This window comes from Entelurus aequoreus, linkage group LG02, assembly GCF_033978785.1.
Source record: "Entelurus aequoreus isolate RoL-2023_Sb linkage group LG02, RoL_Eaeq_v1.1, whole genome shotgun sequence".
Lineage (NCBI taxonomy): Eukaryota > Metazoa > Chordata > Actinopteri > Syngnathiformes > Syngnathidae > Entelurus > Entelurus aequoreus.
The window spans coordinates 34,628,652-34,652,449 of NC_084732.1; the positions used below are offsets into that span (position 1 = coordinate 34,628,652).

Genomic DNA, 23,798 nt, shown 5'->3' on the forward strand with positions numbered 1-23,798 from the left:
GCTAAAAGCAACTGCGTGAGAACGTATACTCGAATATCACGATATAGTCATTTTCTATATCGCACAGAGACAAACCCGGGATATATCGAGTATATTCGATATATCGCCCAGCCCTAGTTCATACTTAATATTGTAAATCCCACATTCTATATTTGTATGTACATTCTGACTGTCAAATAATTCAGTAAAAAAAACTAAAAAGACCATCTCAAAAACGGAATGAACTATAGTTTTTTTACTGAATTATATGACGGTCAGAATGTACATAAAATATAGAAAGTGGGATTTACAATATACCAACAATAAAACACTGAATATTGAGAATATATTAACGTTGCTCCTCTACTTCCCAGACCACCTCATTGGTCTCAGACTCTGCCCCATCCCTCGTCTGCATGAAGCAGAGTTTCCTATGGTTACTGTAGTGTTTGGTTGATCTATTAATGCTCAAAAGTGTATTCTTCCCTCCGTGAATGCATGTCTGTCTTCTTCGTTACGTTTACCTGAACATCATTATCCAGTACCATCTGCTGGTCACATTGTGTATCACAGTCAGTTTAACTGCGTATCATGACACATAGTAACTCGTATGTCACTCATAAGCGCACATTTTAACTATTGGAATAATTTCTATAGTTTGAAAATATCCAGCGGGCCGCCTTGAAGTGTTTATAATGTTGTATTATGCCCAGGCAGCACAGTTAACTGCTTTTTTATGCTGTTTTGCAAGACCCGTATCACGTGACGTAAACTTGACACCTCATTGGCTGGTTCTAAGACAGGATCGATTGCTTTATTCTTATTTTACCGGAAAGGAGTCTTGCTTTTTGAAGCAACAAATTTTTAGACACTGAATTTTTCAGCACTGAATTTTTTTTCATACACTGATTTTCTTTTTACTCTGAATTTTTATACACTGAATTTTAAAACACTGTTTTTTCAATGAAATTGTCAACCTAATTTGATGTAAAAAAAATTCAGTGCACAAAAATCAAACACAAAAAATTAAGTTACATAAATTCAGTGTCAAAAAAGCAACTTTTGTCATGAAGATACAAATTAACCCCCATATTTTTTAACTCTCTGTTCGAATGACTCGAACACCCAAGAGCAGAACAGAAATATAGCATTTTCTGCTCAAACTCTACACTCACTCTCACTTATTTTAATGCTACGCTCAAGTTGTTTGATCATCATGTCAATTAATCCGCGAAGAAGAAAAACGGATGTGTCGTCATGTGCAACCCAGCTATAAGGAGTGCTACAAATGTCAGTTCCTCAATGCAAAACACAACCACAAACATATTTTTCATTTTTATACATTTGTGATCATGTTTTCGTATTCTATCTGATTGGATTGTGCTGGTATGATCAATTGTGTGGCCATGTGCAGATCAGTTAGTTAACACATGAACTCTCTGTTTTTTAAACCAATTTTTTAAACCCGAAAATATAATGAGAACACCGCTGGCTAGCTTATGCGACTATTTGTGGTTTAACTGAAGATACTATTTTTTCGCTCTCTATATTTTTCATAATTACTGATTGTATTGAATAAAAATGGCTTGTCGGTCCAAGGAATTTGTCTGTCAATCCGGCGTGTGTCTCTCTCACGTACACACAGGGAGCAAGTACACTCAGAAAAAAGCAGTCCAAGAGAAGCAACTAACCATTTGCAGTCATGTTGTTACTGTACTCGGGATGTACATTTAATGATGGATAATGTTAATAGGTAAACTTTGCTAAAATTCTATCATTAGCTGACCACATATAAAGCTAATGTGTGTGTTACATATGAGCAAAGTTTGTTGCCTTGTGCTAAAATCCGGATTGAAAGGTAGCGCACTCCATGCATCTGCGTAAAGGTTGCAACCTGCCCCTTTAAGTAACAAATGAACACATAATTATTATAAACCTAAAGGGTAAAGGCCTGGTGATTTTGATACTGCTTTAGCACACATTTCTTATTTCAGAGGCTTTTCCACGAAATTAGAAATGGCGTGCTTTTGTGTATGTAACAAGTGTAGCTGCAGTGTATTTGTGACTTTGTTAAACACTTGATTATAACCTCATTACTGCTCACGGGCTAATCTACTCAGTTGTGTGTGAAGCGCTCGTATTAACCCTCAGTTTGATCTTCCTCACGCTGTAATTTCTCTGGCAACGGAGCAAAACGCCAGCCACTTTTCTCGCCTCTGTACTGTTCTTTTGTATTTAGTACAGTTTCAATCAAACAAGAAGCTGCACACACAAACAGAGAGACTATTATGGAATATATATTGAATATCTTTTAAACCAGAGATTTGTTGTGATGAAACCAAATTTCATAGCTATGACCTTCACAGTTGCTTTGTGGAAAACATAGCTTTATTATACTAAAAAACTAACTTACCACAACCATCATTGACTGAATTCTCCAAATATTAATCTTTTGCCTGTTTTGTTTGTTTGTTCCATGTTTCCATTGACTGACCAGACAAACCGAAAGTATGCAGCATCAGTTGGACCACAGCAATAACCTGTTTTCTCAGCCAGACAATGTCAAGAGCTTCACATATTTGTCACACACTTGAGGTACATTGATAATTAGATAGTTGTGTTTATTAATGTAACTCAGTTTGAGATGTAGTAATTAGCATGTTGGTGCATGTGGTTACATGTAGCTTATCTGCCTTACATTAGGAAAGTTTTTGAATTTGTGTGTTCTCCTAGTGTAAGTTTACATTTGGTACTAAGGTTTCCTCCCACAGTCTAAAATAATGCATTTTAGGTTAATCCGAAACCCTAAATTGTCTACTGGTGTAAATGTGAGTGGCTACAGCAGGGGTGTCCAAAGTGCATCTCGGGACCATTAGCAACAATTTGTTTAAAGGCCTACTGAAATGAAATGTTCTTATTTAAACGGGGATAGCAGGTCCATTCTAAGTGTCATACTTGATCATTTCGCGATATTGCCATATTTTTGCTGATAGGATTAAGTAGAGAACCATCCATCCATCCATCCATCTTCTTCCGCTTATCCGAGGTCGGGTCGCGGGGGCAGCAGCCTAAGCAGGGAAGCCCAGACTTTCCTCTCCCCAGCCACTTCGTCCAGCTCCTCCCGGGGGATCCCGAGGCGTTCCCAGGCCAGCCGGGAGACATAGTCTTCCCAACGTGTCCTGGGTCTTCCCCGTGGCCTCCTACCGGTTGGACGTGCCCTAAACACCTCCCGAGGGAGGCGTTCGGGTGGTATCCTGACCAGATGCCCGAACCACCTCATCTGGCTCCTCTCGATGTGGAGGAGCAGTGGTTTACTTTGAGCTCCCTGTGATACTTTGATAGCAGAGCTTCTCACCCTATCTCTAAGGGAGAGCCCCGCCACCCGGCGGAGGAAACTCATTTCGGCCGCCTGTACCCGTGATCTTGTCCTTTCGGTCATGACCCAAAGCTCATGACCATAGGTGAGGATGGGAACGTAGATCGACCGGTAAATTGAGAGCTTTGCCTTCCGGCTCAGCTCCTTCTTCACCACAACGGACCGATACAGCGTCCGCATTACTGAAGACGCCGCACCGATCCGCCTGTCGATCTCACGATCCACTTTTCCCTCACTCGTGAACAAGACTCCTAGGTACTTGAACTCCTCCACTTGGGGAAGGGTCTCCTCCCCAACCCGGAGATGGCACTCCACCCTTTTCCGGGCAAGAACCATGGACTCGGACTTAGAGGTGCTGATACTCATCCCAGTCGCTTCACACTCGGCTGCGAACCGATCCAGTGAGAGCTGAAGATCCTGGCCAGATGAAGCCATCAGGACCACATCATCTGCAAAAAGCAGAGACCTAATCCTGCAGCCACCAAACCAGATCCCCTCAACGCCTTGACTGCGCCTAGAAATTCTGTCCATAAAAGTTATGAACAGAATCGGTGACAAAGGGCAGCCTTGGCGGAGTCCAACCCTCACTGGAAACGTGTCCGACTTACTGCCGGCAATGCGGACCAAGCTCTGACACTGATCGTACAGGGAGCGGACAGCCACAATCAGACAGTCCGATACCCCATACTCTCTGAGCACTCCCCGCAGGACCTCCCGAGGGACACGGTCGAATGCCTTCTCCAAGTCCACAAAGCACATGTAGACTGGTTGGGCAAACTCCCATGCACCCTCAAGGACCCTGCCGAGAGTATAGAGCTGGTCCACAGTTCCACGACCAGGACGAAAACCACACTGTTCCTCCTGAATCCGAGGTTCGACTATCCGGCGTAGCCTCCTCTCCAGTACACCCGAATAGACCTTACCGGGAAGGCTGAGGAGTGTGATCCCACGATAGTTGGAACACACCCTCCGGTTCCCCTTCTTAAAGAGAGGAACCACCACCCCGGTCTGCCAATCCAGAGGTACCGCCCCCGATGTCCACGCGATGCTGCAGAGTCTTGTCAACCAAGACAGCCCCACAGCATCCAGAGCCTTAAGGAACTCCGGGCGGATCTCATCCATCCCCGGGGCCTTGCCACCGAGGAGCTTTTTAACTACCTCAGCAACCTCAGCCCCAGAAATAGGAGAGCCCACCACAGATTCCCCAGGCACTGCTTCCTCATAAGAAGCCGTGTCGGTGGGATTGAGGAGGTCTTCGAAGTATTCCCTCCACCGATCCACAACATCCGCAGTCGAGGTCAGCAGAACACCATCCGCACCATACACGGTGTTGACAGTGCACTGCTTCCCCTTCCTGAGGCGGCGGATGGTGGTCCAGAATCGCTTCGAAGCCGTCCGGAAGTCGTTTTCCATGGCTTCGCCGAACTCCTCCCATGTCCGAGTTTTTGCCTCCGCGACCGCTGAAGCCGCACACCGCTTGGCCTGTCGGTACCTGTCTGCTGCCTCCGGAGTCCCATGAGCCAAAAGAACCCGATAGGACTCCTTCTTCAGCTTGACGGCATCCCTTACCGCCGGTGTCCACCAACGGGTTCTAGAATTACCGCCACGACAGGCACCAACTACCTTGCGGCCACAGCTCCAATCAGCCGCCTCGACAATAGAGGTGCGGAACATGGTCCACTCGGACTCAATGTCCAGCACCTCCCCCGTGACATGTTCAAAGTTCTTCCGGAGGTGGGAATTGAAACTCTCTCTGACAGGAGACTCTGCCAGACGTTCCCAGCAGACCCTCACAATGCGTTTGGGCCTGCCAGGTCTGTCCGGCATCCTCCCCCACCATCGCAGCCAACTCACCACCAGGTGGTGATCGGTAGAAAGCTCTGCCCCTCTCTTCACCCGAGTGTCCAAAACATGAGGCCGCAAATCCAATGACACAACTACAAAGTCGATCATGGAACTGCGGCCTAGGGTGTCCTGGTGCCAAGTGCACATATGGACACCCTTATGCTTGAACATGGTGTTCGTTATGGACAATCTGTGACGAGCACAAAAGTCCAATAACAAAACACCACTCGGGTTCAGATCCGGGCGGCCATTCTTCCCAATCACACCTCTCCAGGTTTCACTGTCGTTGCCAACATGAGCGTTGAAGTCACCCAGTAGGACAAGGGAATCACCCGGGGGAGCACTTTCCAGTACTCCCTCGAGTGTATCCAAAAAGGGTGGGTACTCTGAACTGCTGTTTGGTGCGTAAGCACAAACAACAGTCAGGACCTGTCCCCCCACCCGAAGGCGGAGGGAGGCTACCCTCTCGTCCACCGGGTTGAACTCCAACGTGCAGGCTTTGAGTCGGGGGGCAACAAGAATTGCTACCCCAGCTCGTCGCCTCTCACTGCGTGCAACGCCAGAGTGGAAGAGAGTCCAGCCCCTCTCGAGAGAACTGGTTCCAGAGCCCTTGCTGTGCGTCGAGGTGAGTCGGACTATATCCAGCCGGGACTTCTATACCTCGCGCACAAGCTCAGGCTCCTTCCCCCCCAGCGAGGTGACGTTCCACGTCCCAAGAGCTAGCTTATGTAGCCGAGGATCGGACCGCCAAGTGCCCTGCCTTCGGCTGCCGCCCAGCTCACAATGCACCCGACCCCTATGGCCCCTCCCATGAGTGGTGAGCCCATTGGAGGGAAGTAGAGAACATCGACGATAAAGTTCGCAACTTTTGGTCGCTGATAAAAAAGCCTTGCCTGTATCTGCACATTGTTTACAATCATGGCCAGCAGCAGCGAGAGCGATTCAGACCGAGAAAGTGACAATTACCCCATTAATTTGAGCAAGGATGAAAGATTTGTGGATGAGGAAAGTGAGAGTGAAGGATTAGAGGGCAGTGGAAGCGATTCAGATAGGGAAGATGCTGTGAGAGGCGGGTGGGACCTGATATTCAGCTGGGAATGACTAAAACAGTAAATAAACACAAGACACATATATACTCTATTAGCCACAACACAACCAGGCTTATATTTAATATGCCACAAATTAATCCGCATAACAAACACCTCCCCCCTCCCGTCCATATAACCCACCAATACAAATCAAACACCCGCACAACACACTCAATCCCACAGCCCAAAGAACCGTTCACCTCCGTAAAGTTCATAGAGCACATATATTTCCCCAAAGTTACGTATGTGACATGCACATAGCGGCACGCACGTACGGGCAAGCGATCAAATGTTTGGAAGCCAAAGCTGTACTCACAGTAGTGCGTCTGCTATCCAACTCAAAGTCCTCCTGGTTGTGTTGCTGTAGCCAGCCGCTAATACACCGATCCCACCTACAGCTTTCTTCTTTGCTGTCTTCCTTGTTCATTAAACAAATTGCAAAAGATTCACCAACACATATGTCCAGAATACTGTGGAATTTTGTGATGAAAACAGACGACTTAATAGCTGGCCACAATGGTGTCCCAATATGTCCGCACAATCCGTGACGTCACACGCAAACATCATCATACCGAGACGTTTTCAGCAGAATATTTTGCGGGAAATTTAAAATTGCACTTTACTAATCTAACCCGGCCGTATTGGCATGTGTTGCAATGTTAAGATTTCATCATTGATATATAAACTATCAGACTGCGTGGTCGGTAGTAGTGGGTTTCAGTAGGCCTTTAATGTTAGTGTTTACCTAAAATCCTTATTGCCAATCACAAACCTTAAATATTTCACCCATTTGATAATCCCAATCAACAAATTAAAAACCACAAAATCAAACATAATTGAAACATTTTAAATTAGAGTTTTGATATCGGCAATATTGTCTTGTTATTTACCCGGCCGATACCCGAATTTGCAGTATACCCCACTTTTAATTCTTGATTTTTTGTTCCCCCTGCTGGCCCCACCATGGACTGGACTCTCACATTATTAACCGTATCCACTCAGTATCCATTGCACCGGAGGGGGTATCTGAGCCGAGGATCTCGTTGTGGCTTGTGCAGCCCTTTGAGACATTCGTGATTAAGGGCTATATAAGTAAACTTTGATTGATTGATTGAATGGCCGGCGGCCCATTCTTGAAAATTAGTATTGCTGAAAAAAAACATTAAAACAAGTGGAAAAAAACTGCAAACCGGTCCAATGTAATGAAAATAAAGTTAAAATGTTGACCACAAATCTGATCTGCAGCCTACTTTTTTACTTTAAAAAAAAAAAATCTATAACTTATATTGTATTGGTTTTAAAAATTTTAAATATCTAAATGACCCCCAAATCCTTTAATTATTCAATATGGCCCTCAGTGGAAAATGTTTGGACACCCTTAGTCTACTGTATACTGTATGACCTGTGATTGATTGTTGACCCCAGCTCACCCATGACTCTGAACAGTATAAGTGGTACAAAATGATTGACTGAGTTATCTTCGGGAGAATGTGTTTTAAAATGCTAAACTACGTGAGCCTGCTAGCTTTAGGGTTAACATCCATACAAACGCATACAGTACGTAAGTATAGACTATAGATTGGGGTTGCCAGGGTTTCTGCCAGAAGTGTATCACAATATTTCACTCGAGAATAAAGGAGGGAAAACAGAGACTTGGTGCAGCCAAGCCCTTTCAATTTGAGTTGCACAAATTTGTCAAAAGTGACAGCAATTTAATAAATCGCCGCTCTCCATCATACGCATATGTACACCCACCCACACACGTGAACACAATTCCCAGTTATGCCCTCCATTGCCCCTTTTCCATGTATACGTAAATGAGGTGTATGCACGGCCGTGTGTGTGTGCCTGCATGTTGGAGTGTGAGAGTGTGTGTGCGTGGGCCCCGCGGTCTGGTCCAGGCATTAGGTAATTGACTGTGTCTTTGCTCAAGGCCTTTCATGGATCACCGTCCTTTATTAGCTCACTTCCCAGCACACACACGCATACGTATACGTGCATGCACACACACACCAAGTTCCCAGCAGTTCCACCCCAACCTCTTACCCCCCACCCCATCGCCACCAGCACCCAGACCCAATTGCCCGGAAACAAGGAGTGAAACAAGCGAGGGAGAGAGAAAAGGAAGGAGAGAACAGAGACACGGGAATGAAGTAACACGGCCCCGGGAAGTGGAGATAAATAAGAATGGGGATTGAGTGGGTGGGTGAACGGGGGTCTCTTGCAGCTGACAACTGGGACTGGGGGAGTACGAGCGGTTTTGATCACTCGGCCTATGCAGGCTTTCTAATGTACAGAATGAGTAGCATGTGGGCTATTTAACATAATAGCAAGATTAGCACTGATGCCAATGTATCAGACATTGAACCCTTACCATGACTTTACCTAACTTCACAAATGTTTCAACAAATAACACACACACAGTCATACAACTCTTAATGTGGAATTCAACATAATTTTCTGGAAAATGTGTGAACTGTTTAATATAGTTTAAAGGGGAACTACACTTTTTTTTAGAATGTTGCCTATTGTTCACAATTATTATGAGAGACAAGAAGACATATATATTGTTTTAATACATATTCTAACTCGTAAATAAACGTCAATAAAAGTCCGCTTAAAGTGGAGTTAATGGGGGGGTCCTCTGTAACGCCCAAAGAGCCCTCTAAATAATCCAGAAAGTGCCAACAATACTCCCATTTACATTTCGTGACCTGAATTTTAACCAAGTATTAGTGATATTGTTTTTATAAGCGCTACGCAGACAAACTTTTTTTAGCGGTGCATTATCACATTATCAACAAGCTTGTTGCTGCTATATTGACGTTATGAGCTGGTGAGCTGCTTTTTTGTTTATTTTAGATCATAATGTCTCTCACCCTGATAGTAGAAGTATCAGGACTTAATCCGACAAGTTGGTCAACTTTGGCATCCAGTTTAGAACCGGAAATGGTGAGAAAGACACAAAAAGACGCTTGGTTCCACCCGCCTTTTTTCTTTGCGAGGATTATGAGTCATTCTTCATCTAAAGGGGAATACAACAACATCCTAACAGTCGGCATTCCAGTGACAGCAGACATTGCACAGTAAGTGATGTTTTATTATCTTTCTGACTCTCTTGAAGTCTGCAGTGAGTAATAATCAGCGTTGTAGTTTAAAAAAAAAGCGAACGTCGTAATGCGTTTTTGAAATTAATGCGTCGCCATATGCTTAAAATGATCAAAATACGTAAATATTAAATATTATGAATGTGCCTGTTACTACATCACATATATAATTACAGCATGTATATAAAACCTTAATGGAGGTGTTTGGATGTTTTTTATGTGCTTTATAGGCAGACTAGAGTGACTCCCATAGGCTCCTTTGTAAGTGGACTTTTGATTGTATTTATTTACTAGTTAGACATCTTAAGAAAAACAAAAAGTTATTGTGAATAATAGGCAAAATTCCCCAAAAATATGCAATTTACCTTTAAATTGCACATTCAAAGCATTCAGACTTCAGCACTTCTTATCAAAGGGAGTGTTTATTCTTACGCTTTACAGTGATTAACCTCTTTTAACTTTTGTGTGCCAGTTAAGAACCATAATTGAGATGCATCCACAACATGTGTGTCATTCGGGTGTAAAACAATATCTCCATTCACAAGAGTGGAGTTAAAAAAAGTTATCTGTCCACATAAAATCACGCTCACTGGCTATCAGTGAATGTAATAGCCAGTGATTGTGAATGTGCAGCATTGCTCGGTTGGTAGAGCGGTCGTGCCAGCAATTTGAGGGTTCCAGGTTTGATCCCCGCCTCTGGTATTCTAGTCACTGCTGTTTTGTCCTTGGACAAAATACTTTACCCACCTGCACCCAGTCCCACCCACACTGGTTTAAATGTAACTTAGATAGTGGATTTCACTATGTAAAGCGCTTTGAGTTTTTTTGAGAAAAAAGCACTATATAAATATATTTCACTTCACTTTATCCTGCACATTTTGGCTAATCAGAAGCCTGAAAGTGATATATTAGAACTAGTGCTGTCAAATGATTGTTTTTTTTAAAGCAGATTAATCACACTTAATTTTATATTAATCATGATTAATCACAGTTTATTACTCACTTGTATAATTTAAATTACCCCAAAGAAGACCCTGGTATTTGATCACAAATGCAATTATTTTACCAGACTGTCATACGAGAACATTTTTTAAATGTTATACTTGATTGCACCCAAATGTTTTCCTTAAAACTTGGTAACAGTTGTATCTAAAGTCCTGTCAGTGTTTATTTCGGAGTGAAATTTGCCAGGGAGCAGACCAGTCAAAGTCTTCTCACTCATTTTTGCACTGACTTATGCATTGACCTGATGACTGACAATATAACAACCAGTACCGCCTTGATAGCCATCCACAATTAAGATAAAGGAGCATACATGGACAAAATGCATTCTGATTAATTTGCAAAAGTACATGATTAATGCAATATTTTCTTGTGTGTTTTGTCACAGAAGTTTCATGATCCGTTGCCCGGGTCATGTTTTGTTTAGTTTAGTATTTCCTTAGTTGTTGGTTAATTCTGGTTCAGCACCCTTGTTTGTTGTCTTTGTTGCCATGGGTGCTGATTTTTGTCACCTGCCTCTGATTAGTGGTTAGGACGCTCACCTGCTCCTGGTCACTAATCAGAGAGCTATTTATTCCTGCCTTGTGCCATATTCTGCCCGGCAGTCTTATTCGCAACAAGCACCAATTGGTAGTACGTGCTTCTTGCTCTTTTTATTGGCTAGTCTTTTGCTAAGCCTTTGCGTTTTTCTGTTTTCGTATTCTTAACGGGTTATTGGAATAAATAATCTTTCTTACCTGCACGCTGTTTCCTGACGTCCATCTGCATCTTGGGGAGATGACCACCGCACAGTTACACAGAGACCAGAAGGCCTGAATGTTTTTTTTTTATACTGTTATAATAATACAGGTGCAAGAAAATAATTGTCAACACGAGTCAACAATTTAATGTTCTGTTGTTAAATAAGGTTTAAAAACATAAGATAATGTCACACATTTCTTCTGACACAAACCAAAAAGTTTCCCCCTTCCACACGCAAACGCTTTTTATTTTTATTTTTTTAATTCTCTTTCCTGGCCAGAGTTTTCCAAAAGCTTAGTTTTTTTAAGGACATAATCCTATATTTCCCTGTGTGGTTATTAAAATATCCGTATTCCTGTGGAAATTGCCTTAACAGGGCTTAGGAAGAGATTATTTTAATTATTTTGTAGAGATTCAATTAAACAAGACATAAGATGCTTTAGGGAAGAGAGAGAGAAAAAAAGCCACTAGGACTGGAAAAAAACCTCAGCAAACATAAGCACATACAGTGGGGCAAAAATGTATTTAGTCAATCACCAATTGTGCAAGTTCTCCCACTTAAAAATATGAGAGAGGCCTGTAATTTTCATCATAGGTGTACCTCAAAATGAGAAAAAAATTCCAGAAAATCAAATTTTTAAATAATTTATAAGCAAATTATAGTGGAAAATAAGTATTAGGTCAGTAACAAAAGTTAATCTCAATACTTTGTTATATACTTTGTTGGCAATGACAGAGGTCAAACATTTTCTGTAAGTCTTCACAAGGTTTTCACACACTGTTGCTGGTATTTTGGCCCATTCCTCCATGCAGATCTCCTCTAGAGCAGTGATATTTTGTGGCTTGTCATGCTGAAAGACCCGGCCACGTTTCATCTTCAATGCCCTTGCTGATGGATGGAGGTTTTCACTCTAGATCTCACGATATATGGCCCCATCCATTCTTTCCTTTACACAGACCAGTCGTCCTGGTCCCTTTGCAGAAAAACAGCCCCAAAACATGATGTTTCCACCCCCATGCTTCACAGTAGGTATGGTGTTCTTTGGATGCAACTCAGCATTCTTTCTCCTCCAAACACGACAAGTTGAGTTTTTACCAAAAAAATCTATGTTGGTTTCATCTGACCATATGATATTCTCCCAATACTCTTCTGGATCATCCAAATGCTCTCTAGAAAACTTCAGACGGGCCTGGACATGTACTGGCTTAAGCAGGGGGACACATCTGGCACTGCAGATTTTGAGTCCCTGGCGGCATAGTGTGTTACTGATGGCAGCGTTTGTTACATTGGTCCCAGCTCTGTGCAGCTCATTCACTAGGTGCCCCCGTGTGATTCTAGGATTTTTGCTCACCGTTCTTGTGATCATTTTGACCCCAACGGGTGAGATCTTAAGGGTGGGGGTGCAGATTAGGACGTTTGAGTTGGGACAAGTAGATACATTCCAATATATTCTTTGTCCATTCCTGGCCCTCAAATTTTGCCTTGCAGATGGAAAGCTTCTGCAAGATGTTATCCAGTATGCGATTAAGTTCAGAAATTGCTACTGTCGGAGTGCCCTGCCCATCCTATCAATCATGATGGGCAGCTTCTGGGTACCTTAAACAGACAAATTTGTTGATGTACCAGGGCAACACTCAATCCAATCAGCAGATGCCCTGTTATAATAGTTCCGATTATGTAGAGCGCTTTGATGTCCTCAACGTAAATAATTGGCAGACACACAACCCTCTAATGAATTCCATGGTTAACTTCGAAAAACAGTGCAGAGAGAGGCTAAAAGAAAAGTTGAAACAAGTTGAATCAAAAGCAGGGGAAAGACAAGGAGAGGGAAGAGAAGTGCCCGCCTTTGTTGAGAGCAAGCAAGAAAAAAAATATACAAGATAGACTAAAGTTTCTGACTAAAGCCTTTACACTGGTTTAACATATCCATATTACACATTACATATCCATACAATATTTCACATCCACACTCTTTATATTTCCTGTTTCCCGAGACTTTTCTCAAGATATTAGTGCTTTTGCAGGATGGTGTTGAGGAGAAAGTAACAATGCTGTTCCCACCCTTTTCCCAGTTATATCATAACACAGTGATTCATAGCTCTTCTAACTACATATTCATGTTCATTTCCTTCTGTTGCTTCATCCTAGTGTGCCTCTCTACGTCTATTGGCGCTATCTCTTTGCTGGCTCTGTGGTAATTAGCGCTCAAGTCCTATCGTTGAAAGCACCCACAGCTACAGCAGAGGTTTTGTCACAGCTCAGAGGGCCGATGGAGTGGACAGCTCAGCCTTGATACTCATCATCTTCATACTGTGCCAGGCCGTGCTTTGCGTCCCCCCCACCCCCAAAGCCACATTATCTGGTTATGCTATCCAGCCATGCTCCTAATTATTTTCAAATCCAGGCCGCAGACCTATCAACCACCCTGCCACATTACCCTGTTCTGTAATCATCCCCTTAAGCCTTGCTTTGTAGCCTCCAGTCCCATCATTAGCATATCCCAATTATTTGCTCGCGCTGCCTCTCTGGCTCGACCATAACAGCTCTGGAAATAGCCCATGACTCCTGGATCTTTTATTTACCATACCCATCTGTGTCACAGCAAGAAAGTCTGTCAGTGGTAATGTGGCGTGGCCTGTCACGACTTACAGGCATCCACACATAATCACAACGATGACAGTCCCCACTTCTCCAGGAATTCAATGGCCTCGTCTTAGACCAAAGGGGCCTGTGCAGTCTTCGCCCTTTTATATATCGTCTACGTGTCCTTGCCCTCATTACTCAGGTCCTACGTCTAATATCAGCTTCTTGAAAGTAAGACCCTCTACCTAACACCCTTGTTGTATCATACTAGGCAAGGCAAGTTTATTTCTACAGAACATTTAATTTATATATAAGAAACATCTAAGTGCTTTACATAAAACATTAAAATATTGGCACATTAAAATAAAAATCAAGTAAAATAAAATGTTTAAACTATGAATATAATACTAAAGAGGAAATAACACACTGATAGCTGTTTTAGGGATCAGCAGCTTTCCACGTATTTTCTCTAGTTGGGAGTGTAATTCTTGTTGGATGGAATGCGCACATGTCTAGTAACATAAATGAAAACACATGATACAGCTGTTCTTTTTTGTAAACATGGAAGAGGTGGGTGTGTCCAGTCTTGTCTGATGTCATGTCACTATTACAGTGTGTAGTTCGGGTGTGGTCATGTTTGATTGCTAACGTTGAATAGGTGAAAGAGAGTCTTGTGACAGTGCTCGTTAAAAGTAGTCTCTAACAAGCCAAAAGTATGTTTTTGCAATATGATTATATAAATAAATGTAGCGATCCGAAATAAACTCAATGTAACAGAGTAAAACTGGTGGGGGTTTTTTCACAAAAATACGAAGTGAAAGTGAAACATTTTGCATTAAAACTACTCTTACAGGTATAATTCATCTAAAAAGTCACTTAAGTAAATGTAACAAAGTAAATGTTATGCGTTACTACCCACCTCTGAAAATAACACCCGGATAATCTTCTTTAAACTTGGTTGAGCCAATATAGCAGTGATTTTCAAAGTGTGACAAATTGTGTGAAAAAGTTTACATTTCCAATATTCTAACATACCTTTTGGCTTATACCTTCAAATGTGTACCCTATTTTGATTGAATTCAGGGTTGTTTGATTGTTTGTCAACTTCGGTCAAGTTTGAAGGGTTATATGAGAAAATATTATTATATTTTTTCTCTACAAGGCCCCACATTAATGTATCAGGAGTGTGTTGCCCACATTTAAACTTGCTTAGTAATCCCTACTGGGAACAATCTTTTTTGTGTTTCTGTAGCTTTAATGCTAATGGATTGAGTTTTGTATGTCTGTCTCAGACAGTATTTGTCTCCAAGAAGTTATGTTGTGCACTTAGTTCATTTTTTTTACATATACACTATATCAGCCTTCATCCAACACAATAGATGCGATATATCAAATACAACAATGTAACTGTACAACTTAAACATTCCTTCATTGACAATTGTTCCACAAAGGATTCGGACAGGAGAACACAAACATCAGCATGTGAGCTTCAGTGCTAACATTAAAGTCAACATTTAAAAACACTATCATACTAGATTAGTCTAGAAAAACAAAGAGATCAAACCTACAGCTCCAATGTGTGTAGCTTAATAATGGATAGTTGGCATAGCTCCAGGTCTTATGTTAACCCTTTGGCGTCCTGGATATATTTTTTCTGTTTTTGTTATACTTTTGTTTAGCTTTAGCTTTCACCCTTAGTGATTATCTTCTCTTGGTTGGTTTCCTTTTTTTTCGACTACAACCTTGTGACTTTGCATTGAGTTTCAATGTAGACATAGTGTATTAAACATTGGGCCAAAAATCACCCAAAAAAAAACAAAATCTGCCAAAGGTGTAAACATATCAAACCTGTATTGAACTCTTCTCCTAACTTTCATTGCACATATAAAATGTATAATTTAAAATAATATATATCCTACAGGGCAGCACGGTGGTACAGGGGTTAGTTAATGTGCCTCACAATACGAAGGTCCCAAATTCAATCCCGGGCTCGGGATCTTTCTGTGTGGAGTTTGCATGTTCTCCCTGTGACTGCGTGGGTTCCCTCCGGGTACTCCGGCTTCCTCCCACCCCCCACCCCCCCGACCACACCTCCCGAAATTGCTGGTGCTGCTCCCCCAACAAACCACTGCAAAGTACACGGCACTGGCCACAACAGACTGAAGAAAGATCTCCAACAGTTTGCTGCACACATTAAAGGTCCTAAGCTTCCTCAGGAAAAAGAGTCACGCCCTTCTTGTATACAGCTTTGCTGTTGTCCTTCCAGTCCAGTCTGCTGTTCAAGTGGACTCCCAGGTACTTGTACTGCCCCACTACTACCACCTCCCGGCCCTGGACTTTGATGGGCTCCACCGGAGTCATTCTCTTCTTGAAGTCGATGACCAGCTCCTTGGTCTTGTCTTGTGAATTAGCACCTGTTGTATTCATATGACTTGCTAGCGTTACTGCTGCCTGGGATGAGATGGGAGCGGTTAAAAAACGTGACTTTCATTTATAATTATTGCATGTCGTGTGATTGTTCGGTTAGTGCATACACGCCACATTTTGTATACTTATCTATCTGACGGATCAGAGACATGATTTTTTTCCCCGTTTTGTTTTTCTGGTAAAATAACAGAACTGAATCATTAGTGATTTTGTCTTTACCAACTATGGCAGTTCTAAGGGTTATCTATGCAGAATGTAATTATTGCTGTTTACCAGCTTTACCATCTAGTTGCATGAATAATGAGTAGTTTTAAATGCAGCTATGGGATATGTCCATCATAATTTTGTGGTTGTGTCATTAGCTGGGTGGCCATAGGTAATGCCTTTAACCATAAAATATAGCTAATTAGGAGGCCACGTGCTCATCAAATACACTAGACTGAGTGGTCACGTCTGTGTTTGTCTGTGCTTGCAGCATATCTTTCTGCTCACATTAGACTGGCACTCGTCATCATTTTGAAAAGTTAAGATCTGACCAGAACCATGGTTGCAATGCACACTACAACTCATTTGCACTGCCATGCAATGCAGTGAATGCATAAACATACCCAAGAAATGTTAACCTACCTAATGCATAATCCAATACAAAATGTATGAAAACAAAAAATTCATTTACAAAGATTTTTTTTTTTAATTCCCACCATGAGACAAATACCAATTTAGCAAAATGCTTATATTATGGTTGAAGTTTGTGGTAGTTTGTTATTGTTGGTCCAAAGCTTCAGCCATTAGAAAGTGTCCACAATGCATGCTGGCTTACTCTAAGAAGTCGTAATGTATCACTGCATCTAATGTATGGTGAATTTTTTATAGGGAGCAATTTCCTTGAATATGAAATACTACTATGGATAATGTATATTGGCATAGGGCAGGAGGAGGGGGCAGCTAATGCTTGAAAGCATGTCTACTTTTACTATGTTCCCGACAGTATATATGTTTCCTGCGTTATCACGTCTGTCCATTTTTCATCGGTCGTTCTGCATAAGTGTACAGGTTACTGCGGCGGAAAGGAAAGAATGCTAATTCTCCATAATAATTTTACAGCGTGCGTAAAACTCTGCAGCCCCCTTCATTGGCACAGTCGTAAAACATTCCCACCGCTGTACTCCTCCTGTACTCAGGAGTGTGTGTTTTCTAATTAGCCTGCACTTCGCCTCCATTATGGTGGCGTTTTACTCTGAGAGGCATTCAGCAGCCAGAATAACATTAATGGACACACATGCAGGATTCAAAATGTACGATCTGGATTACGATTTACTCCTTGTCACTCGAGAGAATGTACGGCAATCAATGTAGCTGTTGACATGACTGTAGAACAGATAAACTTGGGTCATTAATATCCATGTTTTATGTAATCTTGTTCAAAATTGTGCATACCTTCATCCATTTCCCATTTATCCTGTTCAGGATCGAAGGTGATCTGGATCCAAGCTGACTTTGAGCAAAAGGGGTGGACCCCTGTCAGTCATTATATTCATATTCATACTTCGAAATGACTCAAGATTATGTTCTATCGATATCAAACGTGCACTTGCACAGCACAGTAAAAGTTTACTGGGTTGAGCTCAAATTATGTGTAATTGCGAGCGCTGTCAAAGTTAACACGATAATAACGCGTTAACTATATCTTTTTTTAACGGGCTATTAACGCACACGTGTCTTTTTGACCCTCGGGCGGTGCCGTAGAGGGGGAACTTGGCTTCAGTTCACTTGCTACTGATGAGCCACAAGCGACAAATGAAATGGCTACTTTATGGAATTATCAGGTTCAAAGCCATGACAAGTTGTTCTCCCGACAAGAAAGGACTATTATTTCACCGTGAGAAGAGGAGACATCCCTACAGCAAACGTTCTAGAGGTGGGCGGTGTTTCACTTCCGTGTTCAGATTACGATTAAAGGCCTACTGAAACCCACTACTACCGACCACGCAGTCTGATAGTTTATATATCAATGATGAAATCTTAACATTATAACACATGCCAATACGGCCGGGTTAACTTATAAAGTGACATTTTAAATTTGCCGCTAAACTTCCGGTTCGAAACGCCTCTGAGGATGACGTATGCGCGTGACGTAGCCCGACGAACACGGGTATGCCTTCCACATTGAAGCCGATACGAAAACGCTCTGTTTTCATTTCATAATTCCACAGTATTCTGGACATCTGTGTTCGTGAATCTGTTTCAATCATGTTCATTGCATTATGGAGAAGGAAGCCAAGCAAGCAAAGAAGAAAGTTGTCGGTGCGAAATGGACGTATTTTTCGAACGTAGTCAGCCACAACAGTACACAGCCGGCGCTTCTTTGTTTACATTCCCGAAAGATGCAGTCAAGATGGAAGAACTCGGATAACAGAGACTCTAACCAGGAGGACTTTTGATTTGGATACACAGACGCCTGTAGAGAACTGGGACAACACAGACTCTTACCAGGATTACTTTGATTTGGATGACAAAGACGCAGACGTGCTACTGTGAGTATGCAGCTTTGGCTTTTTTTTGCGTATGTACGTAACTTTTTTAAAATATATAAGCTTTATGAACCTTGGGTTAGGTGAACGGTCTTTTGGGCTGAGTGATTGTGTGTGTTGATCATGTGTTTGAATTGTATTGGCGTGTTCTATGGAGCTAGGAGCTAGCAGAGGAGCTAGGAGCTAGCATAACACGTACCGTACCGTAAGTGCGCGTCACGTACGTAACTTTTTAAAAATATATAAGCTTTATGAACCTTGGGTTAGGTGAACGGTCTTTTGGGCTGAGTGATTGTGTGTGTTGATCGGGTGTTTGAATTGTATTGGCGTGTTCTATGGAGCTAGGAGCTAGCAGAGGAGCTAGGAGCTAGCATAACAAACACGCAGGTGTTATTATGCAGGATTAATTTGTGGCATATTAAATATAAGCCTGGTTGTGTTGTGGCTAATAGAGTATATATATGTCTTGTGTTTATTTACTGTTGTAGTCATTCCCAGCTGAATATCAGGTACCGTGAGTATGCAGCCTTGGCTGCTAAACATTCGATAACTTGACCGTATGTGCGCGTCACGTACGTAACTTTTTAAAAATATATAAGCTTTATGAACCTTGGGTTAGGTAAACGGTCTTTTGGGCTGAGTGATTGTGTGTGTTGATCAGGTGTTTGAATTGTATTGGCGTGTTCTATGGAGCTAGGAGCTAGCAGAGGAGCTAGGAGCTAGCATAACAAACACGCAGGTGTTTTTATGCAGGATTAATTTGTGGCATATTAAATATAAGCCTGGTTGTGTTGTGGCTAATAGAGTATATATATGTCTTGTGTTTATTTACTGTTGTAGTCATTCCCAGCTGAATATCAGGTCACCCCCGGCTCTCACAGCATCTTCCCTATCTGAATAGCTTCAACTCCCCACTAGTCCTTCACTTGCACTTTACTCATCCACAAATCTTTCATCCTCGCTCAAATTAATGGGGAAATTGTCGCTTTCTCGGTCCGAATCTCTCTCACTTCATGCGGCCATCATTGTAAACAATAGGGAACTTTGCGTATATGTTCAACTGACTACGTCACGCTACTTCCGGTAGGTGCAAGCCTTTTTTTTATCAGATACCAAAAGTTGCAATCTTTATCGTCGTTGTTCTATACTAAATCCTTTCAGCAAAAATATGGCAATATCGCGAAATGATCAAGTATGACACATAGAATAGATCTGCTATCCCCGTTTAAATAAAAAAAATTCATTTCAGTAGGCCTTTAAGGTGTAGTGATAACTGATTTAGTAAGTAAGATGACAGAAAAGCTAAACAGAAATGAAATACGGTCGGCATGAAGTCAAAAGAAGACTTTTTTTAGTGCAGTCGATCCGACATCAAAACATGTCAAGACATTTTCTCAAACTAATCACTTTTCCGGCTTCAAAATAAAAGCGATACACTATACATCCGTTTGAACTACATTTACAAAATAAAAATGTCTTACACTACGATCATGCTTTGTTAAAAGGGATAGGCACCGGATCCGGTACTACTTTGTCAGTGACCGCAACCAGCCGGTACTACCGGGCACCGATTCACGTAGGATCCAGCGGTGCCATGTTTTGGTGCATGGGTTGCGCTTGACGTTGTGTCTCTTTGAATTAGCACTTGCGAGAGGCGAGTACTTGCTAGCACTTGAGGAAAACAGGTGATTTCAAAGCGGACATGCTCTTAGTAATCTTGCAACCCATCAATGTTTCATGACAAACCGTGCCAAACAGAAAACACTCTAAAGTGTGGCTCGTCTTTTCTAAATGTGATGCCGATACAGATTACGCTCGCTGCTTTTGTGACGCCAAATCAAGGCAAGTGGCGGGAATACTTCCAATCTTAGGGTGCCTCTACACTAAGACGGCTAGGGTTATAGAGGGCATAACCCACCCAACCCTATCCCAGTGCACACACACACAATGCCGTCGTTTAAGCTTTGGTTTAAGACCCCCTAACCTCTCTGTCCACGAGCGCAACGGGACCTAGTACGCATGCGCGGAAAATGGCAGACGCGCATATATTACGTCATAGTCACCTTTGACCTGGAAGTGCATCTTTAACCGGCAGTCTGGTATGTGAAGTATTTCAATGTAGCCTTTTGCCACATTTCTTTTAACAGTAAACCTTGCTTGCCTCACCATCAGCAGCTGTTAGACTAGCCCTGTTGTAGTGAATCACACCTGAACCATCATAAATGAATCTTTAATAAACGTATGAAAGTAAACAATGTGATAAAGAACATTTTACAACAATCAATCTAGGGATCTAGATATCTGGTGAGGACACTCCTCACTCTTTTGGCTTCATTGTCCATTCTTACAATCCTGCCTGTGCTTGGAGGCTGAAATTGGCGGTCGTACTCGACGGCCTTAAACACTGACCGTTTGTTTACCTTCATGGCTTCACAGTAGTTATGGAGTACAAAACTAGACGTTGAGTAATCACATCCATCGGAGGCCGCATTTTCGTTGTCTCCCCTTCGACAAATGGACAAAGTTTTTCGCGAAATAGAATCACAGCTGACCTGGACATTCGAAAGTTCTCTTCCCATTCTTCTGGCACAACACACTCGTTGACAAACATATCCCACCAGGCTGCCGTTCTTCCAGGCCTTATCCAAAACTGTTGCTCAACATTGCTATGTTGCCGTCTGAGATGTGTGGTATCCGAAATAGCTACAATTGCGCGTTTCCTTCTCTTAAGGTATTCATGTGTGATTTCTACAAGCGCCTGTACATGTAGAAGAAGGAGAAACACGGGAATGTCTGGATGATTCGCTCCCATCTTTCTAGTGGTTACCTCCGAGGGGAAACCGGTTGTTATTAAGCTGGCTGTGGCGTGTTCTTTCTGACGTCACTTCCTCTCCGAACTCCGTTTATAAACGATCAATGAGTCCATACAGAGCTAAGAGCCAGGGATTTAAGAAATAGACGGTGCATTTACCCGTGTAAAAAAATATCCAAGGAGGGGAACCTTAAACGATGAGTTAGTGTGGCTGACATGGGGTTTAGGCTAAATAGGTATTTGTTTAAGGAGTTATCCGGCTTAATATAGACAAGGCCATAGGAAGCACTTGGTTAAACACAGGATTTTTCTCATGGCTGAAGAGTGCAGCCAAGTTAGATGTACGGCTGCAACTCCTGCATTTGTCACCTTTAGCCACTCGGCTGCAACCAACAACAGGGGGGAAGAAATGGCGTTAACATTTGGTGACAGCAACATCATCATCCTCTACGTCTTGTCCAGGTAAAAAGCCTACTGTATAAGAATATGTTAGCTTTGCATTTCAACTTACAATAGATATCATAATAAGCTTGGTTTCTTGTACTTAATGTAACGTTTTTGTTTCACTTTCATTTGTGGTTTAATACTTTTGAAAAACAAAAAATTTCTTTATTTCAACTCCATCCTTTCTGCTCATTTGTTTTTAACTTAATTGCCTTGATTGCTTCCATGGACCCCCAGCACATATTTTCCAAATGGAAAACGAAAGGAGTACATGGAGCCACATTTTATTTTGTGCAATACTAATAAAATAACACTGCATTGTTGTAGTTAAGCGTTTATATGTTGAAGACATTTGCAAAACAATTGCAAACGTGTTACTATACAAATAATTGGATATTGTTTTGATATATTTGATGATCGATCGATAAAGAGAAATAAATATGTTACATTTAAACATTTTAAGATTTAATTATTACACAAACATTTTTTACCACATGAACACACACAAAAAGTACCAAAAATTGGTACCCTTGAGTACCGGAATCGATTTCCAGATACCAGGAGTACCGTATCGATTTAAATGTGAAAGGTACCCATCCCTATTAGTCAGAGATGTTTTGTAAAGTTATTATGTGATATTTGCATCTAAATAAATGCTAGTACATCAGTTGAGGAATATGTGTACATTTTTGTATAACATGTTCTGGTGGAGTCCTCAATTACAAAATCATTAGCAGGCTGAATATTCCATTTTATTAATTAATAGGGAAGGTTCAAACATTGCCATGCAGCAATATGAATACCATTAACTTGTACAACATATAATATACAGAATATCAGAAGCATTTATTCAGGTAGAAATATCACAGATTATAGCTGGGATAGGCTTCAGCCCCCCACGACTCCAAAAGGGACAAGCGGTAGAAAATGGATGTATGGATATTACCAAACCTTTTCAACAATCAAAGCATGATCATAACAATCCACATATTGTGTTATTTAGGCGTGAAACTGTTCTTTAAACATGGAAGTGTAGCTCCTCATCTGATTGCAAGTGCTCCTAAAGCAGGAATACAAATTATGTAGTTATACACAATACAAAATCTGGCAAGACACCAACACACAGTAGGCATTTTTTTTGGACTATTATTGTCATTGAAACATGTTTTTTTTATTTTTATGTTGAGCTGTTTAAAAAACATAAAGGTTTAAAATACATTTAATTAAATCAAATTCATTGTCAGTTCATAGTGTTAAAACTTGAAAATGATCTGTCTAAGGTACACTTATTAATGATGAAAAATTATGCATATCTACAATTAATTGCGATTCATTTTGAGTTAACTATGAACAACATGCGATTAATCGCGATTAAATATTTTAATAATTTGACAGCCCTAATAATTACAATAATAATGAAAGAATCAGTTTAATTTTAAACTGTCAACACTATAAAAAACTGTATGTCTTGAATAGCATTTTGATATTATGTGATAAAAGTATAGAAGTGACCTAACCAATGTTCAAATTGAAATATGAAAACAAGTATTATCATAGTTATACAGCAGGGTAAACGATTACTGCATATCGGAAAGATAATTAATTCCTTGGTCGATATGAGGAATTATGTTGTCATACCGATAAATCTGTAACATTAAAAATGTAAAATAAAAAACGGTCTAATGAGTAGAGGTTACCTGTACTTTGCTGTAGATCGGTTAGAGCAGTGGTTCTCAAATGGGGGTACGCGTACCCCTGGGGGTACTTGAAGGTATGCCAAGGGGTACGTGAGATTTTTTTTAAATATTCTAAAAATAGCAACAATTCAAAAATCATTTATAAATATAAATAAAAACCTATCT

The 23,798-nt window shown here is 41.4% G+C and overlaps 1 protein-coding gene across 2 annotated transcripts in view; it reads left to right on the forward strand.

Annotated features, from left to right (window-relative positions):
* spata17 (spermatogenesis associated 17) overlaps nucleotides 1–21,921 on the forward strand; it is a 75,355-nt gene extending 53,434 nt beyond the window's left edge. The window contains exons 9-10 of one of the 2 annotated variants that reach the window (XM_062025799.1): nucleotides 2,477–2,574; nucleotides 21,868–21,919. In XM_062025799.1, the coding sequence (XP_061881783.1) occupies nucleotides 2,477–2,573 (97 nt within the window). In that variant the 3' untranslated portion in view covers nucleotide 2,574; nucleotides 21,868–21,919. Of the gene's footprint in view, nucleotides 1–2,476; nucleotides 2,575–21,867 lie in introns of both variants that reach the window. The other variant, XM_062025809.1, reaches the window with a different exon arrangement.
* Nucleotides 21,922–23,798: the final 1,877 nt, after the last annotated feature.